The sequence below is a fragment of the Schistocerca americana genome, chromosome X (assembly GCF_021461395.2).
Source record: "Schistocerca americana isolate TAMUIC-IGC-003095 chromosome X, iqSchAmer2.1, whole genome shotgun sequence".
NCBI classification, from domain to species: domain Eukaryota; kingdom Metazoa; phylum Arthropoda; class Insecta; order Orthoptera; family Acrididae; genus Schistocerca; species Schistocerca americana.
Genome location: NC_060130.1, coordinates 664889132 through 664913141, shown reverse-complemented (window position 1 = coordinate 664913141; position 24010 = coordinate 664889132). Strand labels below are relative to the sequence as shown.

Here is a 24010-nt window from a genome sequence, read left to right as displayed (position 1 = left end):
TATCTATTTTGTACAAGCTGTAAATAAATAGTTGCCACTATTAAAGTTCCAACCTTTGTCAATTTGAAAGCTGCAGCTATGTTGACATTTCCCTCATATGTGAGTGTGGTTCTGACATCTCATACAGTGGACCCTCAGAGCCGCCCGAATACATCTGTCCCCTTGATGTTGGGGGCATTCTTTTTTTTGTCTCTCCCAAAGCGGCTACTTTGGGAGAAGTACCACCCCCCCGCCCCCTCCCCCTTGAAATGCTGGGTACATCGGACTTCTCCTCGTAGCCAGAGAGGCTTCAGCCTCCTCCGGCCCCTCTCGCACAGAAGTGGTCCCTAGGGACTCTCCCTTCAGAGATCTCCACTAACGCAACAGTGAACACTCATCAGTGGCTGAAGGAGCCACAAGCTGTTGGACAAAAGGTTTCACAGTCTTCCTTCGTGCCTGAAGCTGGTTCGGAGAAGCCTTCCCAGCAAGCCCCTAAAGAGAATCAAGAGAGCAAGCAGATGAAGAAGTCTGCTAAGAAACAGGACTCTCTGGTGGCCCCAACACTACCACTCCCTACCAGTTCGGATTCTGAGGATGAGGTAGAGAATTTAGCATCCCCCAAAGACCTGGATCTCACTAACGCCTCACCTGCAGTGAAAATGGATACAATACTCAACCGGAGGCAGCAGTTAATGCTGAGGCGTAAACTGCCTCCTTGGTCACTTCATGCCTTCTCTGACTACGGGAAGTGTCATCCTCCAGTGGAACTGCAATGATTTTTTCTCTCACCTGTCTGAGTTACGACAGCTCTTAAGCGTTACACTTGCTTTTTCGTTGCCCTTCAGGAACCCTGGTTTCCCACAATGTGGACCCCTGCACTTCATGGCTATTGGGGGTACTACAAAAACCGTACTGACTGTGACATACTGTCAGGTGGAATTTGTACCTATGTCCTTACCTCTGTCTGTAGTGAACCTGTGTCCCCTCAAACACTTTTAGAAGCTGTGGCTGTCAGGGTGAGGAAAACACAGGAAATTACCATCTATAACGTCTACCTCCCTCCAGTTGGTGAAGTGCCACCCCATGTATTTGCTACACTAATTTCCTAACTCCCTCACCTTGTCTACTTCTGCGTGATTTTAATGCCCATAACGCTTTGTGAGGTGGAACCAAGGTTACTGGCTTTGGTAAACATGTCGAGGACGTATTAACTCAACTCGACCTTGGGTCCTGAATACAGGTGTCCCCACGCATTTCAGTGTGGCATATGGCTTATACTCAGCCATTGATCTCTCAGTCTGCAGTACTGGCCTTCTCCTGTTTATCCACTGGAGAGCTCACGATGACTTGTGTGGTAGTGACCACTTTCCACTCTTCTTGTCTCTACCCCACCATCACTCATTTTGACACTTGCGCAGATGGGCTTTTCCCAAGGCTTACTAGGGTGCTTTCACCTCAGCTACCACCGTTGAATCTCCGTTGCATGCATACATCAATGAGGTGGTCCACACCATCACTAGTACCATTGTTGGCAATATCTCATTCCTCAAGTTGCCTATGGTGGAAGTCGGTGCCTTGGTGGTCGCCAGAAATTACTGCAGCCATTAGAGGTCATAGGTGGACCCTCCAATGTTATAAGTGCCACCTGTCTCTGGAGAACCTCATTGCCTTCCAACAATCCTGTGACCAGGTCTGCCTACTCATCAAATGATGGAAGCAGGAGTGTTGGGAACGATACATCTGCACCATTGGAACACGGACCTCTCTTTTGCGGGCTTGGACCAAGCTCCAATGCTTTTACAGCTGTCAGATCCCTTCAGGTGTACCTGGAATTTCCACACATGGAGCTGGATCTGCTGATCCAGATGTAATCGCAGAGCATCTTGCCAAGCATTATGCTTGCACCTCTGTGTCTGAAAATTACTACCCTGCCTTTTATCTCCTCAAACAGCCGGTGGATCGACAACACCTATCTTTTGCTCCATGCCACTCTGAGCCATATAATGCTGCCTTCAGCGAGTGGGAATTCCTCAGTGCCCTTTCTGACTGTCCTGACATATCCCCTGGCCCAGATCACATCCATTCCCAAATAACTAAACATCTGTCAGCTAATTACCAGCACCACCTCCTTGCCATCTTCAGCTGCATCTGGGGTGATGGTGAATTCCCGTCGCAATAGCGGGAAAGTATCATCTTTCCAGTGCTAAAACCTGCTAAGAACCCACTATATGTGGATAGCTATCATCCTATCAGCCTCACCAATGTTCTGTTCAAGCTGCTCGAAGGTTTTGTGAGCTGGTGGTGTTAGCTCCTTGAGTCTCAGGGCCTTCTGGCTCCAACACAGGGTGGTTTTTGACAAGAGCGGTCCACCACGGACAACTTGGTCCACCTGGAGTCTGCCATTCAGTCGGCCTTTTCCTGGTGACAACACCTTACTGGCATCTTTTTCGATCTGACACAGGCCTACAATACCACTTGGCGACACCACATCCTCACTAGTCTGCATGAGTGAGGTTTCCGGAACCCCCTCCCAATTTTTATGCGGAACTTCTTGTTGCTCTGCACTTTCAGAGTTCGTATCAGTGTTTCCCACAGTGCGCCACATAGCCTCATAGCCAAGAGAATGGGGTCCTGCAGGGCTCTGTCCTGAGTGTCCGACTCTTTTTAATTGTCGTTAATAGTCTTGCACTAGCAGTAGGGTCCTCAGTATCTCCCCACTGCTTGCAAATTATACCACCCACATTTATTGTTTGCCTCACCATCCAAATTACTGTCTCCTTTTCCCTGACACTGCAATCCATCTCCCGCAGCAGCAGCCCAGAATGGGGACTCTCATTGCAATCCATGTCTGGTCGCTTCTTACTGAACTCGACATGTTCCCTCTACCACCTTTCCTGTGGGTTCACTTAAGTACACCTCCATGGTCCATGCCGTGCCCACAGCTTTGTCTGGACCTATCGCAAGGCCCAAAAGGCTCAGGTCCACCTGAGGCCCTCCACCAGCAATTTTTTTCTATTCTCGACAAGTTCCAGGGTTCAGAAATAGTCCACAACAATGGATCAGTGGTCAACAAGCTTCTTGGCTTCACTTACACTCACATTGGATGTACTGAACAGCGCTCCTTGCTGGATGGCTGCAGTGTTTTCACTGTGGAGTTGGTAGCCATCTGTCATGCTCTTGAGCATATCCTTTCCTGCACTGGTGAGTCCTTCATCATCTGTAGTGACTCCTTAAGCAGCCTACAAGCTCTCGACCAGTGCTTCCCTTGCCATCAATTGGTAATGACTATCCAAGAGTTTCTTTATGCCCTCAGAAATAGTGGACATTCATTGACCTCCATTTGGACCCCAGGACATGTCGGGATCCCAGACAATTATCTTGCTGACAACCTGGCCAAACAGGCTACCGTTAAACCAACTCTGGAGAACGGCCTGCTGGATACTGATCTCCAATCGGCCTTCCACCGTAAAGTTTTTGCGATCTGGGATACTGAATGATGCACCCTCAGTGCACCAAATAAACTACATGTTATCAAGGAGACAATGAATGTGTAGCGGTTATTCAAGTGAGCCACTCGCAGGGACTCTGTAGTCCTTTGCCAGGTCCGCATTGCCCATACTTGGCTAGCACATGGTTACCTCCTCCGTCATGAGAACCTGCCTTGGTGTCTGGTGTCTCTGTGGCTCCCACATGACTGTCGTCCTCATCTTGTTTGGCTGCCCAATTTTAGTTGCTCTGTGGTGAACTTTTAACTTTCCTGCCACACTGCCAATGGCGTTCGGTGACAATGCCTCAATGGCTGATGTTTTACATTTTGTTCATGAGGGGGGTTTTTATCACACAGTCTAAGGGTGGGCATCTGGCATTCTCTCCTCGGCCTCCAACCTCCCGCCATTTTAACTCTTCCCCACTCTTTTTTTGCTTTCTGTTCACCTTGGTGTTCGTCTTTTCCCTACCTGTGTTCCCCTAGCCATTTCTTTTAGACTTGAGATTTTAGTGTGTTGCAGGGTGACTGTCTCATCCTCTTTTATTTTTGCTATCAGCCAGCCCATGCAATCTGCTATATTCTTTTAATACCTTCCACTACTTTCTCCTTTTAGCATATGTTTTCCCCTTTCTGTTGGCTTCTGTCATTTTATCTTTTGGTGTGATTTGTAGCTAGTTTTACGCCTTTTACTTCCCCCAACTCCTTTTAGGACTGTTTTTAACTCAAGACCTGTTTGAATAAGGAAAAAGGTACTGATAACCCTATAGTTTGGTCCCTTTATTCCCCAAACCAACAGACTTTCTTTATGAATCTACATCTACATGTATATTCTGTAAACCACCATATGGTGCACGGCTGAGGGTATCTTGTACCACTAGACATTTCCTGTTCCACTCACAAGTAGAGTGAGAGAAAAGTGACTGTCTGCATGCCTTCGTACAAGCCCTAATTTCTCTAATTTTATCTTTATAGTCCTTGTGTAAAATGTGTATTGGTGGCAGTAGAATCATTATGCAGTCAGCTTCAAGTTCAGGTTCTTCTTCAAACATGAACCAGACTTCTGTAAAATTCTCCAAATAAACTGAAGTTCCTAATACCATCCTTAAGTGCTTATTCCATTTCATATTGCTTCGCAACATTATGCCTCAATATTTAACAGATGTGGCACTGTCAGGAAAAACACTACTAACACTATAATAGAACCTCACAGAGGTTTTTTTCGTACTCATCTGCATTAACCTGGAGTTTTCTACTTTTAGACCAACAATAAATTTTGTCTAAGTCATCTTGTATCATCCTAAAGTCACTCAACAACATAACAAGAAACACTTTCCTGTACACTGTACCATGATCAGCTAACAGTTGCAGATTTCTGCTCACTGTGTCCATCAGATCATATATGTTTCTAGAGTATAAGGCTGTTCCTATCACACTTACCTGGGGCTTCCTGATGATACCCTTGTCTCTGATGAACACGTACTGTAGAGGGCAAAATAATAGTTTCTCGTACTTAAGAAGTCTTTGAGCCATTCACGTGTATGTGAAGCTATTTTTTATGCTCTTAACTTTGTTAACACTCTGCAGTGAGGCACCATGTTAAACATAATCTGGAAATCTAAGAATGTGGAATTTCCATGTTGTCCTTCATTCATAGTTTGCAGGATATCATGTGAGGAAAGGGCATGCTGAGCATTGCACAGTCAATGCTTTCTAAGTCTGTGATGATTTGTGAACAGGAGCTTTTCCATCTCAAGGGAATTTAAAGTATTCAGACTGAGAATATATTCAAGGATTCTTCAGCAAACCAATGTTAAGTATATTGGTCTACCATTTTGGAGATCTGTTCTAAATGCAAGCGAAGTAATGGGCCAATGCTGTAGAGTACTCCCTGTGAAACCAGATTGGGATTCTATCTGTACTTGGTGACTTATTTGTTGTCAACTCTTTCAAATGTTTCTGTACACCAGGGATGCTTATTACTATGTTGTCCATACGGGATTCTGCGCAATGGTCAAACGATAGTATCTTTTCATGATTCTCCTGTGTGAACGACTTTTTGAACACAGAATTTAAAACTTCAGCTTTCGTTTTGATATCTTCAGCTGCAACACCAGACTGGTCAATGAGTGACTGGATGGAAGCCTTCAGCCCACTCAGCGATGTTATGTAGGACCAGAATTTTCTCAGGTTCTTGGCAAGATATTTTTATCTGATATGATGATGGAAGTTGTTGTATGCTTTGTACATCCATCTTATTACAGGTGCAGGAATTTCTACTAACTTTTACCTGTTGTCATTTGCTCATTCTTTGTTGAACCAAGAATTCAACAGTCACTGTTTCCTCAGCATTTTCCAAATTTTGTTATTGAATCATAACGGGTCTTTTCTGCCCTTAATCCACTTACTTGGCATATACTTCTCCAGAGCATGATTTGCAATCTGTTTAAATTTTTCACATAGTTCTTCTACATCCATCATATTGGAAGTGAATTGCCTAAGTGGGATGCTAACAATGTCTTATCTGCTCTTTATAGAAAAAATACTCTCCTAGCTTTTTTGATGGATTTATTATCTTTAGTAACCATCGTCTCTATGATATCATGATCACAATTTTAACTAGCTTCTCAAGACAGTTTTCAGAAAACTTGTTTAAAAGTGCCTCACAAGACTGCCCATCTGTACCACCTGCAGTGAACCCATGGATGTCCCATTGTATACTCAGTAGGTTAAAGTCGCCTCCAACTAATATTGCAAGATCTTGGTATTTCCACACTACTGAGCATAGACTCTCTTTGAGCGAGTCTAAAACTGTCACGGTGGAATCGGGTGGCTGGTAAAAAAAAAAAAATTAAAAAAAAAATTGAGTTCACTTAGATGTGTACACATGTCCAGATAACTTCAGTCAGACTCTGTTTCGACCTTAATAGACACAGTGCTTTTGTCAACTGTAGTGAACAAACACTCCCTTACTGATGACATTCAATCTGTCTCATCGATATACTTTCCATGCCTTGCTAAATATTTCAGAGCTTTCTACTTTGGGTTTCAACCAGTTTTTGGTTCTAAGAATAATTTCAGTGTGACAACTTTCCATGGGGGACAGTAAATTCAGGAACTTTGCTAAAAATACATTGACAATTTATTGTTAAAATTTAGACAGTTGAACTGTCTTATCTTTGGACTTTGTATAATTTTGCTCTCTGTGTATTGACTCACAATCATTCTTCCGAGGACATCAAACTAATGCCTAGTCAAAGAAAAAAAAAGTGCACTTCACAAATATTCTGATACTTGCTGACCTATCAAGAGAAGTCCTGAAATTCTTCACTCCATAACGAAGGCCCAGATATCTGCAGCCAAGACCATAATAGAATCAATGGAGCCTTTGGTTGGGACTCTCCACTCAGCTCTAAACAAAAGGACCCCACTCCACAAGCAAGACCAGCAGTCTTCCCCACTTCTGCCAGCTGCTCATACAAAATGAGGATGGCCTCAGAATCCAATCAACAGATGTCACTAGTGCCAACTTACAGATGAGTGCACCCTGCCTGCTCGATAATTGCAGCCACAGCCTCACTGAATGAGGCCACCCAGCAGATTTGCCGAGCACACGTTAGATTTCATCCCAGTGCTGGATGTTATTTCCCTAAGGGGCTCCATAATGTACCTAACATTGGAGCTCCTGATAACTAGCAGACCCCTCCCCCCTGTGCCTACTCAGACCCTGTTGAAGAAGTGGCCACCTGTCCACTCACAGGGCTCAGTGGGTGAGGTCAGTTGACCATCCTTCACATTGACTCTCCACCTCAAGCTAAGTGGATTTGATACCATCCGTCACTCACCTTGTATTGAGGGCAGTTTCCCTGTGCTGGGTACACTTCAGGGTGCCTTGAAAGCAAATCCTGTTGGCGAAACAAGCAATATCTAAGGTGTCACACACAATGTCCATGATTCTCTGCCACTGCTACATCCCAAGCCAACAGCCTGAAGATGGCTGGGTATGACAAAAAGCATCTGCAGCTGTTAGCAATCTGCAGCCAGTTTCTCCTGCATCCACCCACAGCGGGCACAAATCTGATCCATCCTAGTACTACTAACATAATTCTTAACTGTAAAAGTACACAGAGAAAGCTAAAAATGTAACTTGCTACCCTCTTGATGTGTCACCAACATGGGCTGGTGCCATTAGTATGAGTATGCCCCCTGCGGGTTCGGGGGTAAGAATAGGCCCGCGGTATTCCTGCCTGTCGTAAGAGGCGACTAAAAGGAGTCTCCAATGTTTCGGCCTTATGTGATGCTCCCCTCTTGGGTTTGACCTCCATCTTTCTAAATTATTCCGAAGAGCGAGCCAATTGGGGAAGGGCGCCTTACATGGTGCACTGTATCCGTCGTGCAATTAGACCTTTAGCCGGACTTCTCGTCGTTGCAATGGTGTCCCACTCGTTTTCAATCTCTTGGGCGAGGATACGTCCCTGGGTGCGATTACCACGCTGCACTCTGCAGTGTTTCTTTTACCTGCGACGACGGCCTTGGACATTTTTGCACCTAAGATCCAGCACGGTAGCCAGTCCGTTGTTGTGGGGCCGCCATGTACCCTCTTGGTTGTAGCCCCCTGACAACACAGGGATCGCTCTACTGATGCCTGCGCCGTTAACTCCCCACGTGTGCCAAGGAGTAGATGCCTATCCTCCTGGGGTATCGGGACTCCCGGCAACGGCCATCCTGCCAGGTGGCCTTTGCTGTGGCTGGGTGGCGCCCGTGGGGAGGGCCCTTGGTCGGAGTAGGTGGCATCAGGGCGGATGACCCGCAATGAAGCGTGGTAAATCATCTCTCACTGGCGGCCAGCCGCCAGCAGTCTCTAAGCGTTCTCGGGCTCAATTTAATGCTCAGAAGTACAATCCGAAATCGTTCCCCTCCCTGGCCACGCCGTGGGAAGAGCGCAAGTCTCAGGATGGAGGTAACAGTTATTCGCCCCGATTCTTAGTTTGCACGAGAGCTGATGGGGAGTCTTTTCTCTCCACAAAGCCTCAGTTCTTCGTCGAGCATTTAGAGGACAAGTTTGGGGAGGTGGAGGGCTTGTCTAAAATGCGCTCTGGGTCAGTACTGATACAAACGGCATCCTCCGCCCAGTCACGCAGGTTACTTGCTTGTGACAAGTTGGGGGATGTTAACGTTACTATTACACCACATAAGAGTTTAAATATGGTCCAGGGTGTTATTTTCCATAGGGACCTCCTTTTGCAGTCTGATGACGAGCTGCGCGCCAACTTAGAACGTCGAGGTGTTCATTTCGTCCGGCATGTTCATCGGGGTCCGAGGGACAATCAGGTTCCTACCGGTGCCTTCATCTTGGCCTTCGAGGGTGATACGTTACCGGAAAAGGTCAAGGTGATGGTCTACCGATGTGACGTCAAGCCCTATATCCCTCCCCCGATGCGGTGCTACAAGTGCTGGAAGTTCGGCCATATGTCTTCCCGCTACACTTCCAGCCTCACATGTCGAGATTGCGGACGCCCATCTCATCCCGATACTCCATGTGCCCCGCCTCCCATCTGCGTCAACTGCGGAGAGCATCATTCCCCTTGCTCGCCTGACTGCAACGTCATTCAGAAAGAGCGCAGAATCATGGAATATAAGACCCTGGACCGGCTGACCTATACTGAGGCCAAAAGGAAATATGACAGACTCCATCCCGTGAAAATGACATCTTCTTATGCAGCTGCTACAACAACTGTGCTAGCCCCATCAGTTTCGAGACTTCCAGCCAGCTCGATAAGCAGTAAGACTCCTCCTGCCCCCTTGCCCGTGTGGGGCACTACCCAACCGGTTGCTCCTGCACCACCTACCTCAGGAGCAACCTCCTCCCACCCGTCGGGGACGTCCGTCCCCGCTTCTCAGCCGGAGAAGCGTCTAACTTCTTCGGCTACTCTCGCCCGTAAGAGTTCCCTTGGGACCCTCCCTTCCCATGGTTCCACCAGCGGGAAGGATGACGGCCGCCAGTGGCATAAGTCCTCACCAGCAGCCAGGCGTAGGACTTCATGATCCTCCTCTGTCCCGGAGACTGAATCGGTGAAGCCTTCCCAGCCGGTGAAACCCAAGGTTCAGCGAGAGAAGTCCAAGAGAAAGACCTCTAAGGCCAAAGAACTTGCGGTAGCACCAACCCCACCGCACCTTTCGCACTCTGCGTCCGAGGACGAAGTCGAGATTCTGGCGTCCGCTGAGGACCTTGATCTCGCTGGTCCCTCAGACGCCATGGATGCCTCTCGTACGGGTACTGAATCGGTGGCAGTGAGTGAACAAGCGGCGTAAATTGCCTTCCCAGTCCTTTCACGCCTTTCTCAGCCATGGACAATATCATCCTCCAGTGGAACTGCGGCAGTTTTTTCCACCATCTAGCTGAGCGCCAACAACTTATCAGCCTTCGCCCTTTCTTCTGCATTGCTCTTCAGGAAACTTGGTTTCCAGCAATGCGAACCCCCGCCCTCCATGGCTATCGGGGTTATTATAAGAACCGGGCAGCATATGAAAGGGTGTCGGGTGGCGTCTGCCTCTATGTCCTTCACGCTCTGCACAGCGAGTCTGTCCCTCTCCAAACACCTTTAGAGGCTGTCGCTGTTCGGGTGTGGACGCCACAGGCAGTTACCGTCTGCAGTCTTTACCTTCCACTGGATGGTGATGTCTCGCAGCATGTCCTGGCTGCGCTGATAGCCCAATTGCCGCCACCTTTCATGCTATTGGGCGACTTCAACGCCCATAACCCTCTGTGGGGTGGGTCAGTGGCAACAGGTCGAGGCGCCATCGTTGAGCATTTATTGTCGCAGCTCGATCTCTCGATTTTAAATGATGGTGCCTTCACACACTTCAGTGTGGCGCATGGCACATACTCCGCCATTGACCTTTCAATCTGTAGCCCTAGCCTGTTACCGTCTGTCCAATGGAGTGTGCATGACGACCTGTGTGGTAGTGATCACTTTCCGATCTTTCTGTCACTACCACAGCATCACTCTTCTGGGCGCCCTAGCAGATGGGCTATGAATAAGGCTGACTGGGACTTGTTCTCCTCCACTGCCGCTATTGAGCCTCTCTCTAATGACGACATTGATGCGGTGGTTCAATCGGTCACCACCGGCATCGTTACTGCCGCCGAATCTGCCATTCCCCGCTCCTCTGGGTCCCCTCGGCGGCGGACTGTGCCTTGGTGGTCGCCTGAGATTGCTGCAGCGATTACAGATCGCCGGCGGGCGCTACAGCGTCACAAGCGACATCCCTGCATTGAACAACTGATCACCTTCAAACGGCTGCGTGCACGGGCCCGCCGCCTTATCCGCCAAAGCAAGCAGGAGTGCTGGGAGCGGTACGTGTCCACCATTGGCCTCCCTGTCACTCCATCGCAGGTCTGGGCCAAGATTCGACGCGTCTACGGTTATCGGCCACCTGTCAGCGTCCCTGCGCTCTCACTGAGTGGAGCAGTTTGTACTGCCTCCGACGTCATTGCAAACCACTTAGCAGAGCATTTTGCTGTGAGTTCCGCTTCTGCGAATTACCCTAAGGCCTTCCGCTCCATTAAAGAGCAGATGGAACGTCGGAGCCTTTCGTTTCGCACCAACCAACCAGAATTGTACAATGTTCCATTCAGTGAGTGGGAATTCCGCAGTGCCCTTGCCGCTTGTCCTGATACCGCTCCTGGAGGATGCTGAAACACCTCTCAGTGGACTGCCAGCGACGGCTCCTCGACCTTTACAACCGTATTTGGGTCGAGGGTGAGTTTCCGTCGCAGTGGCGGGCAAGTATCGTTATCCCCATTCTGAAACCAGGCAAGAACCCTTTGGAGGTGGACAGCTACCGCCCCATTAGCCTGACCAACGTTCTTTGCAAGCGTCTCGAACGGATGGTGAGCCGGCGCTTGACTTGGGTACTGGAGTCTCGGGGCCTTCTGGCTCCATCTCAGGGTGGGTTCCGTAAAGGCCGCTCCGCCGCCGACAATCTGGTGAGCCTGGAGTCTGCCATCCGTACTGCCTTTGCCCGCCGTCAGCACCTGGTCGCTGTCTTTTTCGACATGCGGAAGGCGTACGATACGACATGGCGTGATCACATCCTTTCTACGCTTCATGGATGGGGTCTTCGGGGCCCTCTGCCGATCTTTATCAGAAATTTTCTGTCGTATCGTACCTTCCGCGTGCAAGTCGCAGCCTCATATAGTTCCACCCATGTCCAGGACAACGGTGTGCCACAGGGTTCTGTTTTAAGTGTCTGCCTGTTTTTAATAGCCATTAACGGGCTCGCTGCGGCCGTGGGAAATTCTGTCTCTGCTTCCCTGTATGCTGACGACTTCTGCCTTTATTACAGCTCTACTGGCATTGCAGCTGTTGAACGTCAGCTACAGGGTGCTATCCGCAAGGCGCAGTCTTGGACTGTAGCTCATGGGTTCCAGTTTTCGGCAGCCAAGACCTGCGTAATGCATTTCTGCTGGCGACGCACTGTCCACCCGGAGCCGTGGCTTTATCTTGCCGGCGAACTTCTTCCAGTGGTGGAATCACACAGGTTTTTGGGGGTGGTTTTCGATGCCCGGTTGACTTGGCTGCCTCATATCTGGCAGCTTAAACAGGCGTGTTGGCGGCATCTAAACGCTCTGAGATGCTTGAGCCACACCCGCTGGGGCGCCGACCGATTTACCCTGTTGCGGCTCTACCAGGCGTTAATCCAATCCCGTCTGGATTATGGGAGCCTGGCTTATGGCTCAGCATCCCCCTCTGCGTTGCGGGTGCTGGACCCAATACTACACAGCGGGATCCGACTTGCCACTGGTGCCTTCCGCACCAGCCCTGTGGACAGCATCCTTGTTGAGGCAGGTGTCCCTCCACTGCGGGTGCGACGCCAACAATTACTGGCTGCTTATGCTGCCCATGTTTTTAGCTTGCCCGGGCATCCAAATTACCGTGTCCTGTTCCCGCAGTTGGTCGTCCATCTGCCGGACCGTCGGCCTCGGTCGGGTTGTCCGATCGCCGTACGCGTCAAGGAGCTTCTCTGCGGGCTTGGGTTTTCCCCTTTCCAGGCGCCTCTGCGTACACCCCCGTGGTGTGTTCCTCGCCCTTGCCTTCGGCTCGACTTGGCACAGGGCTCGAAGGACTCGGTCCCTCCAGAGGCCTTCCGCCGCCGCTTTTATTCCATCCTGGCCACGTATCAGGGCTCTGGAATTGTTTACACCGACGGTTCGATGGTTGCTGGTCGTGTCGGGTATGCGCTAACTCTAGGGGACCATTCCGAACAATGGTCCTTGGCGGCTGGCTGCAGCGTTTACACTGCTGAGCTAGTCGCCATCTTTCGAGCCCTAGAATATATCCGCTCCTGCTCAGGTGAGTCCTTCGTGATCTGTAGCGATTCCCTGAGCGGTTTACGAGCTCTCGACCAGTGTTTTCCTCGTTCTCGTCTGGTGATGGCTATCCATGAGTCCCTGCATACTCTTGCGCGTTGCGGCCGCTCTGTGGTCTTTGTGTGGACCCCCGGTCATGTCGGTATCCCGGGCAATGAACATGTTGACCGCCTGGCGAAAGAGGCCACGTGTAAACCATCTCTGGATGTTGGCCTCCCAGAGACTGATTTGTGGGCAGTCCTCCGCCGAAAAGTTTTTGCGCTTTGGGACACTGAATGGCGCGATCGGATAACACCCAATAAACTCCGTGCCATTAAGGAGACGACGACTGTGTGGCGGTCTTCCATGCGAGCCAACCGCAGGGACTCAGTCGTCCTTTGTCGGCTCCGCATTGGCCACTCCCGGCTAACACACAGTTATTTACTGCGCCGGGAGGACCCTCCTGTATGTCGCTGCGGGGCGGCTTTGACAGTGGCCCACATTCTGTTGGCATGCCCCCTTTTAGCTGTGGTCAGGCAGACATTTGTGCTGCCCGATACGCTCCCTGCCGTTTTATCTGATGACCCTGCTATGGCTGCCTTAGTTTTACGTTTTATTAGGGCAGGGAGTTTTTATTCTTTAATCTGAGTGTTTCTGTTTTATTTTATTGTTTTGTGTTGATTCTGGCCTTTGGCCTACGGTTTTAAACTAAGTTTTTAATGTGTTTTTGGTGGTTAGCTTTTCCATTTTTTTTGTTCCTATGGTCGGCCAACCACCGTCACACTCCATGTGATTTTATTTCGTTTTGTCTGGTCCTTGTCTATGTTTCTTTTGTTCTGTGTCGTCTGTCTCCTATTCTGTTGAACATTTTTTATTCTCTGTGGGTATTTTTAGTATTTTGGAAAAAGGGACCGATGACCTCTGCAGTTTGGTCCCTTTAATCCTTAAACCAACCAAACCAACCATTAGTATGAGTATGTTCTGAGTAAACTTCTCACATCACAAATGTACTGAGGAGTTTTAAAATATGTGACTGCTCTTGATTTCTCTGTATCAGGACAGACTCCATCACCATTCACTAGGTGCCCCAAGATTTTAATTTCTTTGGTGATGAAGAGGCAGTACTTTAGATTAAGGCAGAGACCTGCAGTCTGAAAACGCGTCAACACAGTTGGCAGGCAGCTTAGATGTTCTTCAGATGTCTTTAAAAAAAGACAGTGTCATGCAGATAGCAAAGACACATCATCCATTTAAGGTATTGAAGTAGGATGTCCATCATACATTCGAAGGTGGCTTGAACATTACACAGTTCGAATGGCATAACTTTAAACTCCTAGAGACCATTAGGAGTCACAAAGGCAGCCTTTTCCCAATCAGTCTCGTCAGCCTCGATTTGCCAGTAGCCTGTCTACATTTTTATAGTTGAAAAATAATTTCCTCCTTCCAATCAGTCTAAGGTTTCACAAATAAACTGCAATGCATAGACATCTTACATCATGAATTTGTTCAGTCATCAGTAGTTGATTCGGAAATGCTGTGTGATACCCTTGGTATTCTCAAGACAACAGGAGAAGACCAAGGATACTTTGAAGGTCCAGTAATGCCATCTTGCAGCATCTTCTCCACTTCCTCCCAGATTGTCTGTTGTCCAGATGGTGACACCATATACGAGCACTGTATAATTGGTGGATGATCCCCCAGTGCTAACAGAGTATTATATCATGGGCTGCTTGGTCTATCTTTTCTCCACTCCTGATTTTAAAGAATCCAAAAATTGACATAGAATGGCTATTGCTCACCAATGTTGTTCCTTGGTCAGATCAGATCCCATTGATAGAATGGCTATTGCTCACCAATGTTGTTCCTTGGTCAGATCAGATCCCATTGGCAGTTCAGTAGTAGCTTCCCCCCTACAATGCCTGTTGTGTAAGCAGAGCATGATTCTTTGGCAATTACATTAAGCCACCCTTCCTGGACTGGTTCCACTGCCCCTCTGCACGTAACTTTAGGGGTGAACTGTTGCTGCTCATGACAGTGATTCAACATTCTCCTTTACCACCTACAATGTTTATGATTGTCATTGGCATGTAGATTTCTTTCATGAGCCTAAGTAGCATTTTGCAATTGACAAAGCTTCACAGTTTAACTGAGCATCTCAGTTGACGACTAGAACTCGTGTTACTGATGCCAGTGGGATAACTTCATCTTCAGTGGTAAATAACTGGCTGGAGCAATCTCTCTTGTGTTTACTGGAATAGTTCCACCAACCTGGAGCTCTGATCTTTCACATTCTTATGACTACTTGAGATGCCTGTAAGAAGTTCCATCCAAGAATGACATTATGTCTGCATTCTGCTAAAACAACAAATTCAAAAGACTGTGTTCTGTTGTTTATTGTTGTTCTTACAATACGTGTTCCTGTTGGCTGGACGTATTTTCCATTTAAGATCTTTAGCACAATCTCTTGTGTATAACAGAACATAGTCTTCTTTAGCTGACAACAGTAAGCATCTGATATGAAAGAAAAAGAAGCCCCTAAATTGACTAGCACTTGGACAGGTTGGACATTGATGATATCAGTGAGAGTTCCTGATATCTTGGTGACTGTCCTCCATGGATGATTTTCATCTGTGGTGGTCTCACTTCCATATGTGGTATGCTTGCATAGTTTTCCTGTATTCAGTGGCTAGGCAAGCTGCTGGTACCTTTGTATGATGATGGGGAACAGCTGTGGTATATTGGGGAGCATGTCCAGGCTGCAATGATGGGCTTCATCCCACAGGTCGACTGTAATGGTCTACAGTAGACCAGCATGAATAGTAGTTTTTTTTTATGGTTGATGTCTTGTGGCTTGTGGTGTAATAGTCATCAAACACTGGTCATCTCATTCTGCAGTAGCATACAATATGCCTAGAGCAACCACAGTGTCAGTATTCTGGTGTGTTGTTCTCCATACACCTCTTCACAGCAAGTTTGACTGGTGGTGGAGATTTGTGTTATAGATATGCCTTTATTGATATTCTCTATTCCCTCATGATGTATTGGGTGGACACTGGTGCATGCTATCACTTGTGTACTTGCTCTGACATTCCTGGCTGCCATATACTGCTGTGCCTCTTCCCTTTCCATCTTGCATATGAGAGAGATGAGCTCATGGTGATCTTCCATAAATGCCATAGGGACGACATTCTCATGCTCGGTTTTACAATTTGCATAGGGTTCAAAATATTCTGTATATATGACTGTTGTTCCCCTTGGTGTTGGGCTCTGTTCTTCAATTGTTCTCCTGCGAAGTGGGCTTGCTGCTGTTTGCGCCAAACTTTTTCTTCACTCCAGCCTGGAATTCATACCAGCTTCTCTCCATCGTTCTCAAACCACTGTTGGGCTGTTCTGTCCAAGTAAAAGTACACATTTACCAAACTTGTTGGCATCCCACCTGTTCATCCATTTTGTCGGGTCGTGACCAGAGTCTCTGGAATGTACTGATGCATGCCTTACTGCTATTTTGGAATCCATCTGCCATCTTAGGAATGATGTACTGCTTTTATTCTAGTTCCTGTCCTTTCAGATGACAGATTTTACATTGTCGCAATTACATCAATCTTTTGAAGTACCCAGTGTCTCTACCACACACTGTCATGTTGAAACTACAATCAAGTTGAAATCCAAAGGCAGGATTGTCAGTGAAGTACAACACTTAGAACTGAAAGCATGTTTATTATTGACACCAACATACAGTCAGAACATTATCTATCTCAAGAACATTCCAGAAATGATAAATGCAAAATAAAATAATTGCAGGCAGTCAGGGTTGAACTGATACCTATAACGTGCCAACCAGTGACACTAACCACTATGCCATAAGTTGTGCCCATAGTTCATGGTGATATGCTTCAGAAACTGGAATGAAAGGTGTATGCTTGTGTAAAGCAATTATGTTCATGATTTGTAAAGATGCACAAGCTTTTCAAATTGTAGGGAATGAAAGCTTTTTAAGTCTACTGAAAGTCATTGCACTTTTATGCAAAGTATGATGGAGACATACATTCAGGTGAGTGCTGGAAAAACCAATTTGAAGTTATTCAGAACTACTTCAAAAATAATATTCAGAATGTGACCAGTTTAACACTCTTGAAGATATTTAGACTGAAACAATGTGGTATAGATAAGTGCCTTGCTAATACCCCACCCATGCTAACAGCTGCAGATACTGTAAATCTGCAAGATGGTTTTGACGTTCTGTGATCTATAGAAGTGGCTACTTCTGCATAGGAAAGTACATTGTAAGCAATAATGTAATGCTAATAACTAGTATGTTGAATATTAAAATACAAAGGGAACTATGAAAGTTCTGCAATACGACGCAACAATAAATCGCTATGTTCTGAGAATACTTCATACTTGCTTTGTAGGCACTGTGCCAAGTCTGTGGGTGCAGCTGTTCACTAGCAGGGTTAGTTTGAAGTGCTTGCTATGGCATCATGGTCACGAAGTGAAATATGGGCCGGTTTGCGGTACAACTTCGCGCGTGGTTTAAACATAGACCAGTGCTTTGGAGAAATGACTTGCATTCAGTGATGTGTGTCCACATCGTACAACTGTATTCAGGTGGCACAGAGAATACCAAAGAGGAAATTTTACTCTGGAGGATGCTGAGAGGACGGGAAGGCCACGATCATCAGTTAAAAGATTGATACTGTGAGGAAGATGTTAGACGAAGACTGGCAAGTGACAACGGTTCAGTCCCGCATCCAGTTATCCTGATTTAGGTTTTCTGTGGTTTCTCTAAATCACTCCAGACAAAATACCGGGATGGTTCCTTTGAAAGGGCATGGCCGACTTCCTTCCCCGTCCTTCCCTAATCCGATGAGACCAATGACCTTGCTGTCTGGTCTCCTCCCCCAAACATCCCAACCCAACCAACTGGCGAGTGACATATAAGCAGATAGAGGAGACCTTATGGCTAAACGCATCAACAATTCGTTCAATTCTACATCATCATTTGCAAGTAAAGAAATTCTGTTGCCTCTGGGTGCCGCATAGGTTGACAAAAGAGCAGATGACACACCATATGACTTGGTGCCAGGAGATGTTAAGGAAGTTTTCTAAGGGACAGTCTAAATATGTGAATAGCATCATGACAGGTGACGAGAATTGGCATTATGATGTGCCGACTAAGACTCAAAACAAAGTTTTGGTCTTTGAAGATAATGACACACCCGTGGCTGTTGGAAAATCCCAATCAGTAAAGAAGAAAACGATAGCTGTTTTTTTCCAAATTGAATGGAATTGTGGAGCATGTTGTTTTGGATGCACAGAAGAAAGTCACAGCTAAGTGGTACACTGAACACTGCCTGCCGAAAGTCATCCAATCTTTGAAGAACCTGCGACCAAAGACAAGAATGAACACTTGGTTCCTCCATCATGACAGTGCTACATCTCACCATGCCAAAGTTTGCACCAAATGTTTGTGGGGTACAGGTCTGAAACTCCTTGAGTACCCTTCTTACAGTCCAGACCTTACTCCTCGTAACTTCACACTGTTCCCATATGTGAGAATGAAGCTGAAAGGAGGGCAGTTTTCAAGTGATGATGACTTCCTGAGGGCTTGGGACAATGAGTGTGCCTTTCTCCCTACAGAAACTTGGGAGAACTAGTTTAGGGATTGGTTTTGGAGGATGGAGAGGTGTATTCAATATGGCAGAAATTACTGTGAAAAAATTAAATAAATAAAGCTGTATTGCAAAATTTTCGTAGCACCCTTTGTATCTGTTGTGCAACCAGACCAATACAGACTATTGGAGAGAACCTGAAGAGTAATACCATAACACAAATCAAAAAGTGCTCATTAACACTGAACAAGTTAACATATTACCCATATCAACATTGTTCAATCATAGGTTCAGGAACATACACTTTCATAATGCTTCAGCATGTACAAAGGCAGTGAATACCATCAAAGATTTACTTGCAGTTGTTGAAACGATTGTCAGTGAGAATGGGCGAAAACGTAGATATATTGAAGGACATGGGGTGAACCAAATTTGATTTACGGAGTGAACATTATGAAACACAACAAGAAAAGAGTAATTTGCAAATAAGCAAAGAACCTGATGTACCATCACAGTTCAGTTATTATCTGAAAGACTGGCTTCAAACTCTTAAACAAGATCCATTAAAAGCATGCAAAGCAAAGCTCCACAATCTTCCAGTGGTGTCATCGGATGCCATATGGAGGGGCTTGGGATCAGCACACCATTCTCCTGGTCAGTGTCAGCTTTCTTGAACTTAGAGTTGCTACTTCTCATTCAAGAAACTCCTCAATTGACTTTATGATGCTCAGTATACCCCAGTCCAGTCCTCCTACAAAGAAAAATCGCTCTCAGTACTGGGAATCGAATTCAGTGGCTCCCTGTCACAGCCAACATGCTGCATAGTGCAGTTATTTTTAGCATTATGCAGTATGCATGTTCACTGCAAGACTGTCCGCACACCGGTTTTCTGTATTATTTGGTGAGTGTGACTGTCTAATAACTATGGGTAGGTTCTTCATACCCACAGATACGGAAAGTCCATTCTAGCAGGTACCTGTTTTAGATACAGTTTTATAAAAATTCCTTCTATCTTTTCTGGATTCCAGTTTTATATTTTATGACTGCATCAATTTTAAAATAAATATGTGCCACATAGACTGCCCTTTTATTTGAATATTGGGGTACTGTTACTGAACTGGGCTGGAAATGGAGTGGAGAAACGTATCTTGAGACTTTATAAGAGTTTGGCAAAGGCAGTGAAGACCACCTTCACCAAGACTTTGCCCAAGAAAGCTTTGTGGGATTTCCTCATTGTGCCAGCTCTAATGGAGCCTCGTACTTTTTTACTTAGATATTAGTTGTCAACTTCAGGTCAGGACAGAAACCACTCTGTAAACAACAAGATAAGAAATAAGAATCTTTTACTAATAGTACACCTAGCAATGAGGCTATATGTTTATGTTATATCAGTGAATAATAGTGTATAATTATTGTGTTGATGCAGATAATTAGTAAGTTTAAGGAAGTATTATTCATTTTTTGGATAATATCATCAACAACAACAACAACAATAATAATAATAATAATAATAATCACGTCAGATATGTTGCACTTTCTTCCTTCAAGTGTTCTGAGTAATTTTATGGTAGTTTTCAGAACAGTGAACAATTGTTACAGTGAAACTTTTATGAATATCGCTTGTAAGCATATTTTAATCAATCTGAAATATATTTTTGCATGGCAGTTATCAGAAATGTCAATGTATAGAAGTTACATTATACTGTTTCAGCTGAATGATTGCCTGTTGTACACATCATACTATGGGTCAGGACTGGCATCAGGGCTAAAAGTAAATTCAGAGCTCCCTCTTGGAGGCATGAAGGTTACTACACCACAGGCCGAGGAATTCCATAATGAGTTCAGTATCATTAGCAGCACAAGGAGTTTTACACTAATGGCGAGGTAAGTAAGATTTTAAAAAAAAATACTTTTTCAGCTTGTTGGCTGAGAATGAGGTTTATCATGAAAGTTTCTGTCAATAACTAAACGATAAATTGGCAACCGTGATACCATTTTTAGCTTAAAAGTGAAGAAATTGTTGTAACCTTATGCGAGTGTCTCCTTACAGTGTAGTAGTATACCATGATGTAACAATTAGATAGATGTGGGTTATTTCCAAAATTCTGGTACACTTCTTTTGTGGTCATTTTTTTCTTATTCTTATCAACTTCATCCATTTTCCACATTTATTGAAATGAAATGAGGGGAGAATGAAATAAAGTTGGGAGGTTTGTATTGAAAATAATGAACTGTAAAAAGGAAAGAGGGGGTAAGGAACAAACCACCATACAGTTGACAAAGAACTCACATGACACGGGGCGGTGATCTTACGAATCTTCATTATGGTTGCTACCTTGCATTTCTGCCAATAACTTAATGGAAATGGAAATAACCTGACTACCCATTCACAGTAATCACACATCATTTACTGCAGAAATGTTATACAGTTTTTGTTAGAATTTTAGTTGAAAATTATGGTTCTTGTAAAAGTGTTAATAATTAATTCTTGGATTCACAACTCTTCAGTAATGTCACAGTAAATGCTTTTGATCACTATTACAACTGCTTATAAAATTAATTGGCATTTAAGTTATTAGTAGTTTATTTTCTTCTGTGCAGCTGTTACATATTTCACTCATAGTATCAAAATAATTCCCATGGTTGCTATGATTTTATGGATTTAAGCTCTAGACGTCACATCTTAAAGTACTGCTCTGATCCATAATTGTCCTGTTTTTGCACTGATGACATACTGCCTAACCTGGCATGTTTTTAATTCTTATTTTCTACATTTAATTGCTAGTCACACATATCCTGAACAAAATGGTGCAAGTAGTTCCCAAGTTTGAATAGCTGTGCTAATTTTAATTGACAAAACATTTCTACACACATCAAAAAAAGTTTTGCAACACCCCAGTTCCCAGAACTCCTGAAGATAGACATTGACTGAATATTGTATCACAGACACAGTCCCTTTGACTGTACAGATATGTCACTAAACCAGCCCAAAGAGTTAAACAACCATGCATGAGCAGTGCCTATTAGACATAGAGGGTATGACAGCTGATCAGTTCCAGTCATTCCACCAGGAAGGAGGTACACGGCCCATGTTGTTTGTAGTTCAACCATGCCTAGATGGTCAGTACTGCAGTTCAATCGTGCCCGCATTGTTACTTTGTGCCAGGAAGGGCTTTCAACAAGGGAAGTGTCCAGGCATCTCGGAGTGAACCAAAGCAATGTTGATCGGACATGGAGGAGATACAGAGACACAGGAACTGTCGATGAGATGCCTCGCTCAGGCCACCCAAGGGCTACTACTGCAGTGGATGACTGCTACCTACGGATTATGGGTTGGAGGAACCGTGACAGCAACGCCACCATTTTGAATAATGCTTTTCGTGCAGCCACAGGACATCGTGCTACGACTCAAACTGTGCTCAATAGGCTGCATGATGTGCAACTTCACTATCGACGTCCATAGCAAGGTCCATCTTTGCAACCACAACTCCATGCAGCGTGGTACAGATAGGCCCAACAACATGCCAAATGGACTGCTCAGGATTGGCATCATGTTCTCTTCACCAATGAGTGTCACATATGCCTTCAGCCAGACAACTGTCGGAGACGTGTTGGGAGAACCTGGACAGGCTGAACGCCTTAGACACACTGTCCAGCAAGTTCAGGAAAGTGGAGGTTCCCTGCTGTTTTGGGGTAGCATTATGTGGGGCCGATGTACGCCGCTGGTGGTCATGGAAGGCACCATAACAGCTGTATGATACGTGAATGCCATCCTCCGACCGATAGTGCAACCATATTGGCAGCATATTGGCAAGTCATTCATCTTCGTGGACGACAATTCTTGCCCCCATCATGCACATCTTGTGAATGACTTCCTTCAGGATAACGACATCACTTGACTATAGTGGCCAGCATGTTCTCCAGACATGAACCCTATTGAACATGCCTGGAATAGATTAAAAAGGGCTGTTCATGGACAACATGACCCACCAACCACTCTGAGGCATCTACGCTGAATTGTCATTGAGGAGTGGGACAATCTGGATCAACAGTATCTTGATGAACTTGTGGATAGTATGCCACGACGAATACAGGCATGCATCAATCCAAAAGGACGTGCTACTGGGTAGTAGAAGTACCGGTGTGTACAGCAATCTGGACCACCACCTCTGAAGGTCTTGCTGTATGGTGGAACAACATGCAATGTGTGGTTTTTGTTAGCAATAAAAAGGGCAGGAATGATGTTTATGTTGATCTCTATTCCAATTTTCTATACAGGTTCCGGAACTCTCAGAACCGAGGTGATGCAAAACTTTTTTTGATGTGTGTATAATGATGATAAGCGAGGGCAGTAGATAGATGTGTGCTAAAAATAACCAAAATATGCATTCATTTATGCACAAAAAATTATAAACCGTACACTAAAATACTGGAAATGTGCACTGCAATGTGGTAAATGAACATTACAAATACATTTCTGGTGACTAAAATTGGAGCACTATGAAGAATAGCAAATCAGTGAAAAGTTGTGTGTGTTCTGTGTGTGCGTGTGTACATTATAATAAAAAAGGATGTGTAATTAAATTTGCAGGTCATTTGGGGGTGTACAGAGTGTGAAATTAAGTACTAGAATTAGCACCTCTGGCAGCAACAGTGGTTCTTACTTGGCTGGCCATTGAATCAAACTGAACTTGGATGACAGATATGTGTACATCTTTCCTTGCTGATTCAGCTCTATGCTAGAGTTCATTAATCATAATTGCTCACAAGTGGTGACATTTGAGTCTCTCAGCGACATATGGCCAAATGTTTCCCATGGGTGAGAGGTCTGGAGAGAACAATAAAGTGACCTCTATATTGAGGTAGCTTAAGACGGTACACCAACTTGTGGTCTGCATCATCTTGTTGAAAGATAATGTCATGGAGACCACAAATATAGCCCACAGGCACCAGTTTTAACATGTCAGACATGTAATACCAGTCATCCAAATTATCAGCTATGGAAACCAGAGATGATGACATTTTGTACCCAATGGCACAGTTGCACATGATGCTCTACCTTTATGATGAGGAATGCAATTAAGCAGTGTTCACTTTCATTGGAGCCTCCATACTGTGTCCAGTGTCACTAGTGGACACACCGTCAGCATGCATCTCTTTGCTACCACATCAAGGGAAGCCACAACAGTGATTGCCATACTGACAGTCCCTGGCACTCCAGGCATTCTCACACTATCCATGTGGATATGTATCTTGCTGCAAACAAACTCATATCTGGCCAAGGTACATGATGGAGCTATTCAATCTGCACAGCTGAGTTAACAGTATGTCTGTCCTCATGGGTGCTTGTCATGTGAGGCTGCTAGCATGGCAGTCATGGTATCCCAACTAACACAGGCTGAATGATAAACTGCAACTTGAGTAGGTCACTACTCTGCTACTGATGAATTCCAGCATATGCTGGTAGATACTACTTTTTGTAGAAGGTACAACACAATCTTCTCATAAACAACCAACACACAGATGTGATTCCTGGATGTGAGAAATCCCCTGTGTACTTTCTTTCTCTCTCTCTCTCTCTCT

General features: G+C 45.5%; 1 protein-coding gene across 6 annotated transcripts in view; it reads left to right on the top strand.

Moving 5' to 3' along the window:
* The window catches only part of LOC124554752, a 207831-nt gene that overhangs the window by 123530 nt on the left and 60291 nt on the right, over positions 1 to 24010 (top strand). For all 6 annotated transcript variants that reach the window (XR_006968432.1, XM_047128401.1, XM_047128402.1 and 3 more), the window contains one exon: positions 20139 to 20311. Coding sequence is in view for 5 of the 6 variants with exons in the window: in XM_047128401.1 (XP_046984357.1) it covers positions 20139 to 20311 (173 nt within the window). In the remaining variant the exon portion in view is untranslated. The remainder of the gene's footprint in view (positions 1 to 20138; positions 20312 to 24010) is intronic.